The sequence below is a fragment of the Rana temporaria genome, chromosome 8 (genome assembly GCF_905171775.1).
Source record: "Rana temporaria chromosome 8, aRanTem1.1, whole genome shotgun sequence".
NCBI classification, from domain to species: Eukaryota; Metazoa; Chordata; class Amphibia; order Anura; family Ranidae; genus Rana; species Rana temporaria.
The window spans coordinates 102,798,526-102,816,966 of record NC_053496.1 but is presented as its reverse complement, the minus strand read 5'-3'; the positions used below and the strand labels follow the sequence as shown (position 1 = coordinate 102,816,966).

The 18,441-nt window shown below is 41.1% G+C and overlaps 1 protein-coding gene across 6 annotated transcripts in view; it reads left to right on the top strand.

Annotated features, from left to right (window-relative positions):
• The window catches only part of ZSWIM8 (zinc finger SWIM-type containing 8), a 137,059-nt gene that overhangs the window by 97,098 nt on the left and 21,520 nt on the right, over nt 1-18,441 (top strand). For 3 of the 6 annotated variants that reach the window (XM_040320440.1, XM_040320442.1, XM_040320439.1), the window contains 9 exons: nt 1,042-1,166; nt 7,099-7,330; nt 9,654-9,806; nt 10,119-10,341; nt 10,425-10,714; nt 11,308-11,531; nt 12,633-13,106; nt 16,399-16,567; nt 16,726-16,815. In XM_040320440.1, the coding sequence (XP_040176374.1) occupies nt 1,042-1,166; nt 7,099-7,330; nt 9,654-9,806; nt 10,119-10,341; nt 10,425-10,714; nt 11,308-11,531; nt 12,633-13,106; nt 16,399-16,567; nt 16,726-16,815 (1,980 nt within the window). Of the gene's footprint in view, nt 1-1,041; nt 1,167-7,098; nt 7,331-9,653; nt 9,807-10,118; nt 10,342-10,424; nt 10,715-11,307; nt 11,532-12,632; nt 13,107-16,398; nt 16,568-16,725; nt 16,820-18,441 lie in introns of all 6 variants that reach the window. The other 3 variants (XM_040320444.1, XM_040320443.1, XM_040320441.1) reach the window with 2 other exon arrangements.

The following is an 18,441-nucleotide window of genomic DNA, read 5'->3' as shown; positions in this document are numbered from 1 at the left end:
TCAATAACTGTCACATGTTTCATTGTTTTTTAACCTCAAGACCACAAATGACCTTTGGAGGACTAATTACAAGGTCTCCATTAGAACAGCGATCTTCTGTAACACATACCAGCTATGCATTTAAAGAATGTCTGAGCCCTGACACTCACTATACGCTGGCATCATCGAGTGCTTCCATGAATTATGGATTGTTGGAACAAATTAACTGTGTGACCCCTTTTTCTTTGTAAAATATAGGATCCTATTGACTGACGGTATACTGGATGTTTAAGGACACTGAGTCAAAACAGTGTTTTAGTAGCCTTTACCTCCAAGCCACATTGAAATAAATCTCATTGTTTAGGAAGAGCTCAGATTTGAGACAGATTTGTGTGTTTTGGGTGCAGATAATAATGTAATGAAAGTAAATGCTCCATGTTCTAGAACGGTCATTACCGAACTGAAGAAAATAATTTATTTGAGAATATTCAAGTATAATATTTTGGTGAGGGGTGACAAGTTGCAACACAGTTTTTAAAATTGATAAACGGCTAGATTTTTATTTCACATGTGAACTGTAAGACCCGGTTCACACAGGGGCGGCAAGGCGATCTCAAGACGACTTCAAAGGCTACTTGCAAAATTACTGTATATAAGTCAATGTAAGTCGCTCCCAAAGTAGTACAGGAACCTTTTTCTAAGTCGAAGCGACTTGAGCCGCTCCTATTAGAACGGTTCCATTGAACAGAGCGGACCGCCACTTGTCAGGCGGCTGAGTTGCCCCTGTGTAAACCAGCTCTGAAGCTACAGCTTATGTTAAACGTGGAACTTTTCCAACCTATAATATTTATTGTTTAACGACAATAATTTTCCTGGCTGGCGTTACACTGTAAGTTTTGACTTTTTTGGGGGGGGGGGGAGTTTAAGTCCAGCAGCTGCTACCAGTTCTGATATATCAAGTGCTTTCTAATCCACCCCTCCTTTTTTTCACGGAATGTTTAAAAAAAATTGTAAACATAGTGAAACTAGCATTTTTTGTTTAACACTCACTCTTTTGCACAGGCATGAAAACCACAGTCAGTGAAGCTGAGCATCCTTTGCTTTGTGAAGGGACACGAAGAGAGAAGGGTGACTTGGCACTAGCTCTGATGATTACCTACAAAGATGATCAGTCCAAGCTGAAAAAGGTATTTCCTTGGTCAAAAACACAATGCCAGTATGACTTGTATTTTTTATATCACTTTACCCTTCCTTTTACAATGTAAGCTCTAATGAGCAGGACCCTCCAATGCCTCTTGTATTCAATTGTACTGTAACTGTACGGTCTCCCTCCAGCTGTTGGTGCTATATGAATCCTGTATAGTAATATGGTAAAATGTAAGACCATGTACAGAGATGGTCATTCGTAATGAAGGTATGGATATAAAGTGGGGAAGACGCTTACCCACATACCTCCAGTGGATGACTAAATTATTTTCTTACATCATTCCCTAAATTTCTAACTACTTCACTAGAGAGAACAAAGACACAAAAATCCAAGCCTGAGATAGTCAACAACTTCTAAAAACTTTCCACTTTTGCACTCAAATTGGGATAACACTGACTTTGTTTCATACATGTTTCCATTAACATAGCATAACATATAAATAGCTGCTTACCCTAAAGGTGTTTTATAGGTGTAAAAATAATAGGATGGGTTTGTAGAGTAATATTTAACAGAATTAAACTGATCTGTTCTGTTGGCAGCTCTTCATTATAAGTTGTAAACTAGATTTGAACATTTTGTCCTTGCAAAGGGCTAAAAATTTAGAAGCTTGCCTCTTGCAATGTATGTTAATGAGGGATAGCTTAGTGAGTGGCCAATTTGTGTGAGGACGGACAGTCGCTGTCCAGAAACACTTGCAAGCTACCATGATGTCTTCTCCTCCAATGTTATCCTATGTGACAATGTACACCGTCTCGTTTATTGCTGTTTTTAGGCAAAAAATGGGTTCAGACTCAGAAGATTTCCACGTTTCAGATGCAAAACGCTGCTAAATGCAGCAAAACAGACGTTTTAAATGTGGGTTACTTGCTATCAAGTTTAATCATTTAGAAACAGTTGAAAAAGCGTCCCATGTACATGGAGCCTAAATCGTAAGAAATATGTTTTTCAATTTTTTGGGGGTTTTTTTTTTGGGTTTTTTTTTTTTTAGGATTGCTGTGAGAATGGGGACACACATATAGTAAGGTTTTCTCAAATTTGACTGTTGGAGTATGCTTTTTTTCATTTAAAAGCACAGCAATGTGCCTTCTAATAAAATTGAACTACTCTAGGAAGAGTTAAGTTTTAGCACAGCCCTATTTCTCTCGGAAAATGTAAAACCCTGGGAATGTCATACCCCCTTCTCCCCTGCCCACATACCTCTTTATGTAGACAGAAAGCTGAATACTATAGTGTCCCCTAAGTTACAGTTCTGAGAGTGCTGGGGCTACTGATACTGATATCACATTCATGGTGGCGGAACCTAGCAGCAGTCTCAGGGATTTGGGATATTTACAGGTAAATCACATGCATAAAATATGTTTAATGCACATATAATTGTAGGGGAAGATATTTGGCAAAATAAACGGTCTAGAAACAGGGTCTTGTTAAGGGCCGGTTCACACCTGCACCATGTTCCTGAGTGATCTTCAGTCTATTAATTTGAATGGGCCGAAATTGTACTGAATTTCACCACTAGTGCATGGACTATTTTTCAAGGATGCACTGTACCCAGTATGCATGGTACCGTGGCACCATGTGATCGGGGGCAGGCACCTGCACTGCATTTAGGGATGTTAGGATTATATTGACACTTGCAGCAGATTGCACAACTAGAGCATTTAGAATGAGGTGCAGGAAACATTCCCATTTGTTTCATGGATAGTTACAGAATTAAATGAAAAACAAAATGATTCTGCAAATATTCTTTCAGCTTTTTTTTTTTTTTTCTGCCTGGATGCTAGAGCTTCTTATTTTACATTACGGCTTAAAGTGGTTGTAAAGCCAGATAAAAAAACAAAAACAAAAAACAATATGCATCGCATACTAGCACATTATGTATTACTTACCTCAAATTAAAGCCCCCGCAGCGGTCCTCTTCTCCCCCTCCGGCCGCCGACATGTCACCCGGGTCTTACTTCCGGGTATCGTGGCTTCGGCGCTGTGATTTGCCGGAGCTGCAATGATGTCACTCCTGTGCAAGCGCGCGGGAGCTGTTGGTAACTGCACATGGACTGATGCAACGGCACATAGGTGCCATTGCTTCAGTTTGCCCCAGTGCACATGTGCGGATTACATTGGCATGTGCAGGGGACAGGGGATATCTCCTAAACCGTTCAGTTTTCGGAGATATCCTGGGTAGCTACAGGTAAGCCTTAATATAGGTTTACCCTGTAGCATAAAGTTGTTGTCATGGGTTTACAACCACTTTAACATTTAGTGACAGGAAGAGAGAAACTAGCAGTTCTCACGGCAGCTCCTTCTTTCTGATCCACGGTTCTAAAGATGTTGCATACTGCATATCACTCCATTCATGTAATGATTTCCTAAAGTGGTATTAAGCCCAAAAGCAAACATTAATATTGCAGCTTTTCATTTCTTAGACGTGATGGCTGCATTTGTTTGTTTTAGGCTTTCTTTCTTCTATTTTCGTCTGGAGATTCAGCCAGTAAGTCTGTTGTTTTTTTCAAAGAACAAACTCTTCAGCAGAATGTATAAGTTACAGAGATGAGACCAGACAATTAACAGTAGCAGGGGTGCTTAGAGTGATCAGCTTTTTTTACCTGTGTAAAACCTTTATTCCAAAAGGAACAAAACTTTTGCTGTAACTGCTTGTAAGGTATTAGGTGGAGTTTGCGATCAGTTTGTTAGTGTATTTGAATCTGCTAGTACATCTAACACTCCCCCCAGACTGACAATGCTGCTTTCCAAAGGTGCCCCTATTCTCCTTCATCCCGACGGGGGTGCTGTAATACAAGGGGTGTGTTACTGGCCAGATCACCAGGTGAAAACAAAAAAGCCTAAAAAAAAGAAAAATGATGCAGTCATCACATCTAATGATTGATAAGCTGCAATATAATACATTTTTGGATTTAATACAGATTTAAATAAATGTTTAGGGTGAAGCACAGAATTTTCAAAGAGGGATCATAAATGAAGGAAATGCCCAATAAATCAATAGTATACAGACTCTTGTTTCCCATCAGGTCCACTCAGCTGGAGCCAAAAAAATATGGACTTGGGTTTATAGTTATGTGGTCATTTTAAGATGGTTTTGCAATAGTAAGGCCTCATGCACACTGGACGTTTTTTGACGTTTTTACAGCAGCTGTTTTTGGCTGTAGACGTGTTTTTCTACAGACATTAAACTCTCCATGTTATCCTATTGATCCATGCACACATAGGCTTTTATCAGCAGTTTTGAGCAGTAAAAAAACAAAAAACAAAACTAGTGTGTTCTGAGAGATGTTTTTCAGCTGTAAAAACGAATAAACGCTGATAAGCGCTCAAAAACGTCACTCACCAGCGTTTAACGTTTTTGATCCATTTAAAAAAAAAAAAAAAGCCAACGCAGAAAAACACAAAAAAATGTGCTTTATAGCCCCAACATGTGTCTCTGAACAGTCCTAGCTGTATAGCTGCAGTATGAACAAAGTCTAATTAGGCACAGTTTACTTGGAAAAATATATAGAATGATAAACTGCTTAATAATGTACTATAATTATATTCTGATTTTAAAAATATTCTGTAAGTAAAAATGGCATATATTCATTGTGACAACTTGATCTTGGAACTGACATTTTATGTGCCTGTCCATTGCAAGGTACAGGAGCATATGACAATAATTTTCAGTTCCAGGCTATTCAAGGTGTAGGAATGCATGCTCATTTACTTTAACAAAGATCACCAGATGAATACAAATAGCACTTGATCAGCAGTGGGTGTTTAATAAAATAAAATGTCTTTCTAGTTATTGGCACAACGCCTAAAAATTATGTGTGTGCTAATAGGGGGGGGGGGGGGATTTACAGCCAGTACTGATCCCTGCCCGCTCTCCATTCCCTTCTCATCTGTCCTAATCCGTGCACACAGGGTCTGGATCTGCAGCCTCATATTCACGCGCAAAAAAAAAAAAAACGTTGTAAGCACCCCTGCTGATAAATGCTTTGTCTTATCTCTGCAACGTATACACTCTGCTGGAGAGCTTGTTCTTTTAACAGACTTGCTGGATCACCAAATAAAAATAGAATTAAGAAAATGAATGCAACCATCACATCTAAGAAATGGTAAACTGCAAAATAATCAATGTTTGCTTTTGGGTTTAATACCACTTTCAGCACAGAGAGTGGAAACTGCCAGCTTGTTTTGTGAATGATTGCAGATCAAAAAGAGTGCTTTCACTCATTAAAACACAAGCTGACAACATCACAAGCAGGCTACTACTCTAGTCTGATACAGCTTAGTGTAGTATCTGGCTTGTGCTATTGTCGGCTTGTGTTTTTGTGACTGAAAGCCCTTTGAATGAAAGCGGTAATTAATCACTAAGCCAGCTGACAGTCTCCACTCGAAATACGAGAGATGAGGAGACAGCACTGCACAGCAGAGCGATGTTCTGTCTAGCAGCTTAGGAGGGGGAGTCATAGATTATGCAATTTTCTTTTCTTCAACCATGGGTTGAAGAATAAAAAAATCACTAGATTCCACCATCGGCACAGTCAGTGTGGTTTCCCTGCAGTCAGAATTCAATGATCACTGCTGGCGGCTAAAGCTGCCGGCAGTACAGCCCATTTTGACCATTTCAAATTCATTAAAGTGTATTTGAAAGATTGTTGCACAAATACCACGTGGCATTAAAAAAGTTGAAATATATATATATATAGTTCTCAGTAATTTTTCTAGCAAAATAGATATATATTTTGAAAGTACTTAGAGGCAAAAACTGGGAAAAAGCATGGTGAGAAAAACAATAGACAAAAAGAGAAATCTGTTGTTCATGTGAATCTGTGCAATTTTCTACCTTTTTGGAATTCTCTACCTGTTTTTCCTGCCAGTACAACTATAGAATTTAGCTTGTCTATAGTCTTTGGATGCCTAGCCAGTGCATCTATAACGTTTGAGTATTTTTTATTTACTGTATTTATTGGCGTATAACACTCACTTTTTTACCATGAAAATGGAGGGTAAACTATGTCTGCGTGTTGTACGCAGGGGGCTGTGGAAAGGTTTTTTTCCCTGAAACTTCCCTCTTAAAGTTAGGGTGCGTTTTATACATCTGTGCGTGTTATACGCTGATAAATACGGTATATTTTTATATTGTTTTCTTTATGTTTTAAATAAGGAGTTGCAGTAGTTGCACAGAAATATTACTTGAAGCATAATCTCAAATTCATAGACGGATGAGTTATGTTTGGCAGGTGTTTTTTAAAATGCTGAGAGGTAGGCCTAGCAGGTTCAGCTGACTTGGTGGAATATCTTATATTATCTTTTTTTGTTTGTTCTCCACAGCCCAGCTCTGTTTGGAATTGCCATATACTATTTTTGAGCTGTTGGTGCTGCTGACTGGTTTAGCGAATATCAAATCTGTAACTGAGACACTGGTTGCTATAGCAGCTGTCAGATTGAGCAGTATGTCTACTCCATGACAGTCGGTGCAAAAAAAAAATTCAACATGCTGCTGAAGTCCTCCAATAGATTACCCGTATGTGGTTGGTGCTCCTCAGTGACAGTGAATACGAAGTTTAGTGGCACAGAATGCATATTGGCCAGCTGTAAATGTGTATGACAGGATAGAGAGCTGGGTGTTTGGACACAAAGGAAAGAATTTTATCTTCTTGCTAGAGAGGATTCCAAGGACCAGTATTTCACTTCAAACATGCCCATCAAACTCTGATTAAATTTCCCCATTGTCTACTGTTCTATTCAAAGCATATTCTTGTTAAATGCTATGATGTCGGCATGATGTTTATGCTGTTTGGATGTGCTTTAAATTACTAGATAGGTTTATGGGGTATTTTTTCTTTAAGTTCTGCAGATAAATGAACAAACTTCGAAGGAAAAGTTAATGTTTTGTGTTCTTTTCCCACCTATTTACCCAGATACTGGATAAGCTCTTGGATCGAGAAAGTCAGACTCATAAACCACAAACTTTGAGCTCCTTCTACTCCTCCAGTAAACCAACAACGGCCAATCAAAAGTCTCCTTCTAAGCATGCTTCACAGTCTACAACAACTATAATAATATCAAGTAGTCCAGCCAGTCATCAGCAACCAGGAGTGACCCCTGCAGTCCATGGGGCAATAACTGAGAACTTTTCAGACAAGATTCAAGGTAATTTCTAGGCTTAATAGTATATAGCCAAAGATAGTGTGAAGCGGTCTTGTCACAAATAAAAGCAGTAAATTATTGTAATGAGTCCTATTTCAGAGCTAGGCCAGGGGTAACATTTTTTAACTTTCCAATGTCGACCGATATTGTTTTTTCGGTGCCAATACGATACTGATAATTCGGCTACCTCTCCTGCCCATAGCCAATATTTTTTGCCGATATTTTGTACATTTAAAATTATATTTTTTACACCGTAATCTTTTTTATCACGGTTATTGCTGTCACAAAGAATGTACACATGCCTTATGACAGTAATAGGCAGGTGAGAGGTACTCTTTATGGAGAGATCGGGGGTCTATAAGACCCCAAACCCCTCCTCTGCACTGCAAAGTATTCAAAGTGTCAAGATCAGCGTTTTGAATACTTTATTTTTTTAAAACTGTAGCCTGTAAGATGGCAGTAATCCAGGAAGTGATGTCATGCCATCGCTTCTTGAATACTAGATCTAAGACCTGAACAAAGCTTTGTTCGGCCAGCCGACGGACGTGCCGGCTGGTTGCTCGGACCTCCCTGTGTGACAGAAGATCCCAGGCGAGCGGCGGAAGGCAGTGGGAGGAGAACGTCCCCTCCCGCAGCTTGTAATAACAGCCGAGCTCCATTGGTTGTTATTACAATAAAGCGACCGTCCGCTCGAAAGAACAGTACCGGGAAGATGCATGCATCACCCCAGTAAAACCACTTGAAGCAATATTGGTAATATTGGTCAGCTTTTTGACTGATACCTCTAAAAAAGTCAATATCTGCCACACCGATAATCAGTCGATCTCTATTTTCCATACTTGGTTAAACCTTGATCTGCTATGAGCTGTGCTTGGCACTAAATTTTATATTTTAATATTGATTATTTGTTTCCGTTATTTTTTCCATCAATAGATTAAACCTAAAAGTGCCTGAAACTGAACATTCTTTCTGTGGACACATTAAGGGCCAGATTCACAGAGGAAATACGCCGGAGTATCTACTGATACTCCGGCGTATTTTCAAATTTGCCGCGTCGTATCTTTATTTGTAATTCACAAAAAAGATACAACGGCTTTTGGCTAAGATCCGACAGGCGTACGGCTTCGCTGGGTGGAGTTTGCGTCGTTTTTCAGCGTCGGGTATGCAAATTAGCTGATTACAGCGATCCACGAAGATACGCGTGTTCGTCACAATCTCTTACGTCGTCGCTCGTCGGTTTTTCCCGTCTCAAACTTAGGCCTGCTTTTTCATGGCTTACATTTAGAACAGCCATGTTAAAGTATGGTCGTCGTTCCCGCGTCAAATTTCAAATTTTTTCTTTTGCGTAAGACGTCTGGGAATACGAAACGACGTCGACGCCGTTCAAAAAATGTTGGGGCGCCGTAATTTCGCGCAAAGCACGTCGGGAAATTTTCACACGGAGCATGCGCAGAACGTTCGGCCTAATTTAAATGGTACACGCCCCATTTAAATTAGGCGGGCTTGCGCTGGACGGCTTTATGTTACACCGCCGTAAGTTTACACGCAAGTGCTTGGTGAATCAGGCACTTGCGCTGAAAACTTGCGGCGGTGTAACGTAAAGACGATCCGTTACGCCGCCGCAGATATCTGTGAATCTGGCCCTAAATGTTTAAAGGATATGTCCCTGATCCACTGAGCATAGGTGCAATGCTTTGCAGGCTCCTGAGGGAAAAAATAATGCACTTTTTTTTCCCCTGCAAAAATACGTGAATTTATAATTTTTTCACAAAAGGTGCTTTATCTGGACTGTTTTAGGTATTTGACCAATTGAATTGACAAAAACTGCTTGAAGGTGTTTGATATACCGTATTTAAATGTGTGTGTGTGTGTGTGTGTGTGTGTGTGTATATGTATATGTATGTGTGTATATATATATATATATATATATATATATATATATATATATATATATATATATATATATATTATATATACTCATTATACAAAGAAGTTATACATAACCTTTGATGTTAGTTATAGCTTGTAAACAAACTAGGAAATTAATAGAAAATGCTGACAGTTATATTGTTCATGGGACACCTGCACATAAAACACCACAATGTCTAGTAACCCAATCAGCCGATTTACATTTCATTTTTACTGTAGTCTGATGGGTAAAAATTACTTCTGATTCAAATTCTTGGATTATAGCATTTTCCCATGTTTGCTGCTTTTTTAATTAAGCCTCATTGTGTTTTTCACTTGGTCTCACCAATGGAAGTGAATGATGTATTTAAAGGGTGCATTCTGTATGTGTTAACAAACATGTATTCATTTATTGCAGACAACAACCAGAAATCCTCCAGTGAGCCTGCAGGGGAAGCACAGGTGTATAAGCAGGAAGTGAAAGTTCCTAGCCGACTAGCCCTTGGTAACCGGGGAGGCTATAATGGTCGATGTTGGGGGTCACCAGTGCGTCAGAAAAAGAAGCATACAGGTAATTGTTGTTAAAATTGTTATTTCTCTGACTTTTTTTTTATATGTTATTTTTTGGGCTTACATTTACGTATGCTGTAAAATTTAGGGTAACAAATTTGTAAAAGCCACATGTGATTAACCTGTACAATTCCGGGTTTAGACCGTAATGGTTAGACCATTTGTGATGGTCTGAAGGAAAATCGTAGTAGTACAGGTGTAGGTGATCTTTGACAGAGTATGTATTTAAAGGAGCTAAGAGTTGTGTGAAATAAATTGTTGGTTTGACTTTATTCATCATCTAAAATGCATTTACTTGATCTGTACTCTTTAGGAATGGCCAGTATTGATAGCAGTGCCCCAGAGACAACATCTGACAGTTCGCCAACCCTTAGTCGCCGACCTCTTCGTGGAGGCTGGGGAGCCACTCCCTGGGGGCGAGGACAAGACAGTGACAGCATTAGTAGCTCATCCAGTGACTCACTTGGTTCATCGTCCTCTAGTGGTAGCAGGCGAGCAAGCGGTGGCGCTAGAGCCAAGACAGTGGAGATGGGCAGGTAAGAACAGTGTTCATTAATCATGAGCTCTAGTTATTTCAAAATGTTGGGGGTGTATAATTCTGATTATTTCATTTACCTAGGTATAAGGGACGTCGTCTAGAGAGTCACGCTCCGCATGTCCCTAATCAGCCTTCAGAAGCTGCTGCCCACTTCTATTTTGAATTGGCAAAGACTGTCCTCATTAAAGCTGGGGGGAATAGCAGCACTTCTATATTCACACATCCTTCATCCAGTGGTGGACATCAAGGCCCCCATCGCAACCTGCACCTGTGTGCCTTTGAAATAGGTCTCTATGCCCTGGGCCTGCACAATTTTGTGTCTCCAAACTGGCTTTCTAGGACATACTCTTCACATGTTTCCTGGATAACTGGTGAGAAACTCTAAAGTAACAGTAAGCAACTGTTGACACTTTTACCACTACTTTGTATTATGTTTGCTTTGTTTTACTTTCTCTTTTTGTATTTTCTTTTTTTACTTTAAGTGTGAAAGTTGCATCATATGGCAATGTAACTGTAAAGTGGTAGGTGAACAAAGACTCTGGATATATGGGATGAAATGGGAAAAACATATGGGTGGCAAACAAGGGAAAGCTAGTTGATTTGTTAGTGTACCCTAATTTGTTGTTCGACATGTGGATGTCTGTTGATTAACCCACTGGCTTTATGTTGCTTGTTGATCAGTTCCTGACTTTGCCCTGAAGAAATGCCAAAGCTTTGTTTTTACATCCATGAAATTGACAAACCGTGACAAAGATGCTCTCATGTAAATGGTTGTACCACTGGAGTGCCCTGTTAGTGGAAGAATAATATTCTTGGGTGAATTGACCCTTTAAGCAAAAAAAATAAATAAGGGGTAGAGGAAAGAGAAAGGAGTAAACTGTTTATGGCAAGGTTTTCTGCTTGATCCTCTCTCCTTAGCTGCTTGATGTGTAAATAACAGGACTACCTAATTTTTGGATTTCAGGTCAAGCCATGGAGATTGGTAGTGCAGCCCTGAATATCCTCGTGGAGTGCTGGGATGGGCATCTAACTCCTCCAGAGGTGGCATCCTTGGCAGACAGAGCTTCTCGAGCCAGAGATTCTAACATGGTGCGAGCTGCAGCTGAACTGGCTCTGAGCTGCCTCCCTCATGCCCATGCACTAAATCCGAATGAGATCCAGCGAGCTCTGGTACAGTGTAAGGAACAGGTATGTATGGGTGTGCCTAATTTTAAAAGGCCAATATTTTTATTATTTGATATATCAGTGAACTTTTCTAGGCATGTTATGTGAAAAATGGAAATTGTGATATAGTTGACGTTAAAGGTCAAACTGATTGGACAAATGGCTTTGGCCACTTGTAGTTTAGTTATTTAAATGTATTGGTGTAACATCAATATGGCTGTAAGCCCCCCGATCACACCAGTGCAATTTGTCAAGCGATTTGGCAGTTTCAAATCGCATGACAAGTCGCACCCCATTGTCGGCAATGGAACTGTTCATAGATAGTTGTGATTCAGAAAAAGGTTCCTGCACTACCTTTTTCCAATTGCATAGACCTCTGTTGTATGAAGTCGTAAGCCACAAAGAAATCGGCAGTACAAATCACACTGATGTGAAGCTTTGAAACTGAGCTGAAGTAGCGGGATTTCAAAGCCGCACCAGTGTGAATGGGGGCTTAATTGTCAGGTACGAGTTGTCCCAGACCGCATGTGTTGCCATAGCAACCACATAATTAGATTTAGAGGGAATCTGGTAATAAGACACAAATTAAGAGTGTATGTAAACCCAACATTTCATATTCCTCATATGTGCCCTGCTGTACCATGTACTTGTGTGAAATCCCTGGTGGTCCTGCCAGTTCCTCTGCTTTGCTATTAAAAACTGATCACACTAAGCAGGAGAGCACGCCGTGGTCAGTTCTCTAGCTTTACTGGGAACTCAGTGTGCTCTCCTCCAATGATCACACTGGTCCTGTTTTCCTACCAACCCCGCACAACTTTCACTGGGAAGATCCGTGTTCTGCTGTTCCTCCTCTCCCAGCTCTTATGCAGCTGAGAACAGAGGGAATGTGATCACTTATAATAAAGGTAAAACAAGTGTCTATAATGTTTTTTTTATTATTATTTATATCTATACATAAATGTTTTGCATTTCATTACTATTTTAAACTGAATGGGTTGTTTTCAAACTGAGGGTTTACATATGCTTTAACAATGCCTATAGTGCATAGGGTGAACTTGTACACAAAGATCTTGTACAGTAGATCGGAAAACTGCAGGCTAAATTACTTCTTTGTTTTCTGCACAGGACAACCTGATGTTAGAAAAGGCATGCATGGCAGTAGAGGATGCAGCTAAGGGAGGAGGTGTTTATCCAGAGGTCTTGTTTGAAGTGGCTCATCAGTGGTACTGGCTGTATGAGCAGATGGCTGGTGGGACTCCAGTTCCGCGAGAAGGAGCTACTGGCTGCAGTGCAGGAGCAACGCGTTCTGTGGTTGAAGCTGTGCGTGGACTTACAGACAGCAGGATAATAACCGATACCTCCACTGTGACTGTGGCAGCAGCAGTGACTGCAGCAACTGTGGTTCCAGTGATTTCAGTTGGGTCAACAATTTACCCCCCACATACTGCAATGGCTCATCCTCACACCCAAGGACTACACCCCTATTCCACTCTGCAGACACATATACCGACAGTCTGTACTCCCCAGTACATTGGAATTCCTCGGCAGCAAATCCCGCAACCCACCGTCTTCCCAGTACCCGGGACATTGTACACACAGGTAATATGATTTTAGGATGTAATATTTCAGCAGGTTTTTTTCATTGATTTATGTGGTTAATTTCCTTGTTTTATATAAGTCACGATTGACAAAATACTGCATGCTCACAGATGAACTAAAGTGGTACTCTGGTAGATGTCAAATTTATGAACAGAATGTTATTTTTTTTTGTTTACCAAAGTTTATTGTAAATTTAAATGTGAATAAGCATACAGTCAACATTAATATAGACAGGACAAAATACAGCAGAGTATTGTAAATAGGATGTACATCAATCTTGGTATGATAGTATTGTGAAAACTATGCATAAGATATCGGGTAGCTACAGAATGTTATTTTTTAAAGCTACACTCCAGGAACATACATTATGGAGCTTGCTAATTTATGAATATTATTTTTTTTCCCTTAATGTAAGCAGTGAAAGTGTGGGAATTTGACTTGGGATCGGCCTTTTGCATTCAGTACAGTCAGAACAGCAAAGTTCAGAGAGAGAGAAGCAACACAAGGAGCCAGCGTGTTGTGCTACAGAACAAGGAGTCTTTGTGATAGGAGGAGGGGAGAAAACAGACAGAGATAAGCTCATCAATGTGCTACTCCTTCTTATATTGTCTGGTCACAGGGTAGGTCCATTAAATTGGTCCTGTCAAGTTTTAAAGGCTAAGTTCACCTTTTAAGTAAAACCTAATAAATGCACATATTTTTGTAGGTAATCATTTTTTCATTTAATATTTTTAACACCAGAGCCAGTGTTACACCCGCCATCAGTGGATTATGGGTGCCGTATCAGGCTCCTGCATACTCTCCCTCCAGCTTTCTGCCTGTACCTAGGTAAAGGCTTTCAGTTAGAAAGCTGGAGGAAAATTGAATGGACTAATAGCGCACCAAATAGCGCACTTGTAGTCAATTGAGAACTACAAACTCGTCTGCCACCATGGAAGATAGGACTTGTAGTTCATTCATTCACCGATCTCTGTAAATTAATGATGTGACTGTGCGGACAGAGCCCTGCACAGCTGTGCCGATTTTAAATAGGATAGCGGCTGCTGGAAGAGGAACCCCCACCCGCTGTCAAAAGAGGAAAAGTACATTTGTTACTTTGACTAATAAGCATTTCTGACTTGTGAGAGCTTACAATATAAAAGTGATGGGCAAATGGTACAAAAGGTACTAACAGACTGGAGATGGATCAATGGTAGGCAATGGTGGGATAGGCTTCTCTGAAAAGGTAAATCTTCTAAAGGTGGAGAGAGTAGAAGATAGCCAGACAGATTTGGGGTAGAAAGTTCCATGGGATGGGAACAGGCCCTGAAGTCCTGGATGCCAGCATGGAAAGAGGTGATGAAGGAGCTAGCGAGCAGGCGGTCTTGAGAAGGGTGAAGAGGACAGTTTGGGTGATATTTTGGAACTAGGTTGCTGATGTCGCTGGGGTCAGAGTTTTGGATGGCTTTGTAAGTTTTTGCATTTTGAGTTGAATTTATCGGAGACCAGTAGAGGGATTGGCAGAGTGGGGTGGCAGACACGGAGCAGTTGCTAAGGTTAATGCGTCTGGCAGCAGCATTCGTGATCGATTGAAAAGGGGGGATATCCTATATAGAATGAGTTGCAATAGTAGAAGTAAGAGATAAAAAGGAAATAAATTGGTAGCTTATTGGTGTCATTGGTTAAGAAGGGACATATTTTGGAAATGTTGTAGAGGCAGCAAGGTTTGGACAATAATTGGGTTTGGGTTTGAAAGGACAAGTCAGAGACTGGCGTTACATCTAACAATTATTGATATAGATTTAACCTCTTCCCGCCCGCACAGTGGGTTTTTCCGGCCACAATGTGGCTCTTAATTGCCGAGAGGCCGTCTATATCTGGCCTCCAGGCCACTGGGGGGTGCGCGCACGCCTCATCAGTCAGGTTGCCGATGCGCGTGCCTGGCGGCCGCGATGTCCGCTGGGCACCCGCGATCGGTAGTCACGGAGACAGGAACGTGGAGCTCTGTGTTTACACACAGAGCTCCACGTCCTGTCAGGGAGAGGAGACTGATGGTGTGTCCCTTGTATATAGGGATAACCATCGGTCACCTCCCCCAGTCACCCCCCTCCCCCCACAGTAAGAATCACTAATTAAGGAATACATTAACCCCTTCCTCGCCCCTAGTGTTAACCCTTTTCCTGACAGTCACATTTATACAGTAATCGGTGCATATTTATATCATTATTCGCTGTATAAATGTGAATGGTCCCAAAAATGTGTCAAAAGTGTCCGATGTGTCCGCCGCAATATCGCAGTCCTGACAAAAGTCGCAGATCGCCACCATTACTAGTAAAAAAAATTATAATAATTCTATCCCCTATTTTGAAGACGCTATAACGTTTGCGCAAACCAATAACTATACGCTTATTGCGATTTTTTATTTTTACCAAAAATATGTAGAAGAATACGTATCGGACTAAGCTGAGAATTTTTTTTATTGGATATTTCTTATAGCAAAAAGTAAAAAATTGAGTTTTTTTTCAAAATTTACGCTCTATTGTTGTTTATAGCGCAAAAAATAAAAACCGCAGAGGTGATCAAATACCACCAAAAGAAAGCTCTATTTGTGGGAAAAAAAGGACGTCAATTTTGTTTGGGAGCCACGTCGCACGACCGCGCAATTGTCATTCAAAGCGTGACAGTGCTGAAAGCTGAAATTTCACCTGGGCAGGAAGGGGGTATATGTACCCAGTAAGCAAGTGGTTAAGGTAACTAAGCTTAAAAGTGCTCCCAGCCCCCTGCTAACGTCTTTAAAAACTGCCCTGTAGATAGAAGAAAAATGGTTATACTTACCTATTCTCAGGGTGCTCCAGTCCAGTCAGGTGATTGGCTCCCAGCGGCTGGCTTCAGGGGAGGGACAGCGGACACCAGATTCCCCGTAGTTAGCCTGTGGGTGACATCGCTATCCTGGCATTCCAATCCGTTGTCTCCTCTTCCCTGAAGCTGGCTGCTGGAGAGATCGTGTGACTGATAAGTGCATCTTCCTTTTACAGGGTAGTTGGTATAGGTGGTGGGTAAGAGACATTTTAGGCATAGTTGGTTCTAGCCCCAGTGGTCCTTTTTATAGTCCATTTATTAAATGTAAAAATAAAATTGTGTCGCTGAAGTGACTAGCTGAATGCAAAAAGAGCAACCCCGTATAAAGATCCAACCATCCAGAAGACTCTGGGTAGAAGTTTAAAGCTCCATCTTTGGGTGAAACCTCATCCTTTGTGTGTCCAGTTTGCTTTTCATATATATATGTTGTTGTAATTGTCTTTTAATGTTGTAGGGTGTCCACCCAGCTTTCATTGGAGCACAGTACCCCTACACAGTTACAACTCCTTCCATAGCAGCTACAGCCGTCTCCTTTCCAGGGGCGCCAGTTCCTTCAATGACCCAGATTGCTGTTCACCCTTTTCACACGGAGGCAGGGCTTTCACTGTCTTCTAATGTAGCAAGTAAGTGAGCTTTGGTGTATACAATGACATTTGTTTGTAATTGGCTGTACATTACTATTTCACTCTCTAGTGAACATGTGCATTTATCCTGTACACTCATGAGAGCATCTACTCCTTTTGGAGAAGCAGATAATACAGTACTACATCTTTGCCTCTAGGTGTCACTCTATTCCCTTTGCACACTTGGAACAGAAAGGATGTTGCTGTAGCAACAACAGACCCGGTCGACTTTAGATGGCAATGCAAAGGAAAGTTAATTTTCAAACTGTTTGGGAGGCTAACTCGCATATCTTACTGTGAAATAACTGTCTTGCTTTAATTTTAAGAAAAAATGTCTGGCTTGTAGAATGTTAAATTGTCCTAGGCAACATAAACTTCCCCTTGCTCCACTCTGTTTTTTCCCCTAGAAAAAAATGATTTACTTTTGTTTTTAACCCTCTGCTTGCTAACGGCAGCTTTTATTAAGGTGGAGATTAATGTATAAATAATGTATAAGTTGCGGCATCCCAAAATGACCAAATACCAATATCCGTTTGTTTCTGACTGCTCTGAACAAATGCAAGAAGAAGTCTGGTTGTAGCATTATTCACTTAACTCCCAGTGTTCTGCTGTCTTTGGACAGGCATGGTGGGGCAGGGGACAGGCATGGTGGGGCAGGTGACAGGCATGGTGGGGCAGGTGACAGGCATGGTGGGGCAGGTGACAGGCATGGTGGGGCAGGTGACAGGCATGGTGGGGCAGGTGACAGGCATGGTGGGGCAGGTGACAGGCATGGTGGGGCAGGTGACAGGCATGGGCCAGGTGACAGGCATGGTGGGGCAGGTGACAGGCATGGGGCAGGTGTCTAGTTATGAAGGGCTCAGGTAGGGATTTTACTAATCAGAACATATAAACTGTATAATAATACACCCAATTTACATTTGTAGTGCCTCTGAACTCGCACACACACACACACACACACACACACACACACACACACACGCGCGCGCTATCAGCAGAGTGCAGACAGTTACCCAGTGACCACCACTGTTCAGAAAGAATGTACTTATGGATGACAGGGACCCACAAGACAACTTATTTTTCCTATTGCGGTGAAATTGTTAGGCAGGTGAAGGGTAAACTGGGATGTTATCTGTTACAGTTCTAACCTTCGTTTATTTTAAGGTCCCCATATTTAAAAGTAGTGAAGTTCTTGGCGACTCTTGTTGTCTTTCTAGGTAAGACAGCCCGTAGATTAGTCAGGCCATGGATAGTTTGACGTGGATGTAGGAATCTTCCCCGATGAGCTATTGTATTCTGACATTGAAGTGACTTCCCCACCGTCAGATTGAACTGATCAGTGTTGCAGGCTATATAGCCTGTAGCGCTGATCAAGCAGGGGGAATTCCACAGGGTGGTTGTATAGATGTCGATCGGTAGATCGACTGCTGTGCCAACTCCCTGCCCATACATGGATCGAAATGCATCTGGTCCCTGCTGAACCGGACGCATTTAGATCCATGTATGGCGGCTTAACCTTCTAGTGACAGCAGGAGATCCTTCTTTCAAAATCATGCATTCTGGCTTAGGTGTAATCTACCCTTTGGAACCTGTTTGCTTTCTAACTCTGCAAAAGTTGGTTTTGCTACTATTACAAACAGCCTCTTCCTTTCTAAAGGATTTCCTGCCATAGATAAACTTTCTCCTTCCATTATAAAAGCATAGTCTTCAGTAATCCTCTTTCTCCTGGCCTGATCTACCATTTTTGTGGAGCCAGCACTTGTTCAGGACTACAGCGCTTTATGAAATATCCCAGGCAGGTTGTACAGTAAAGGGCATAAAGTGAGGGTGCGCTAAACTAAAGATATAGTGCAGATATAGAATAAAACGTGATT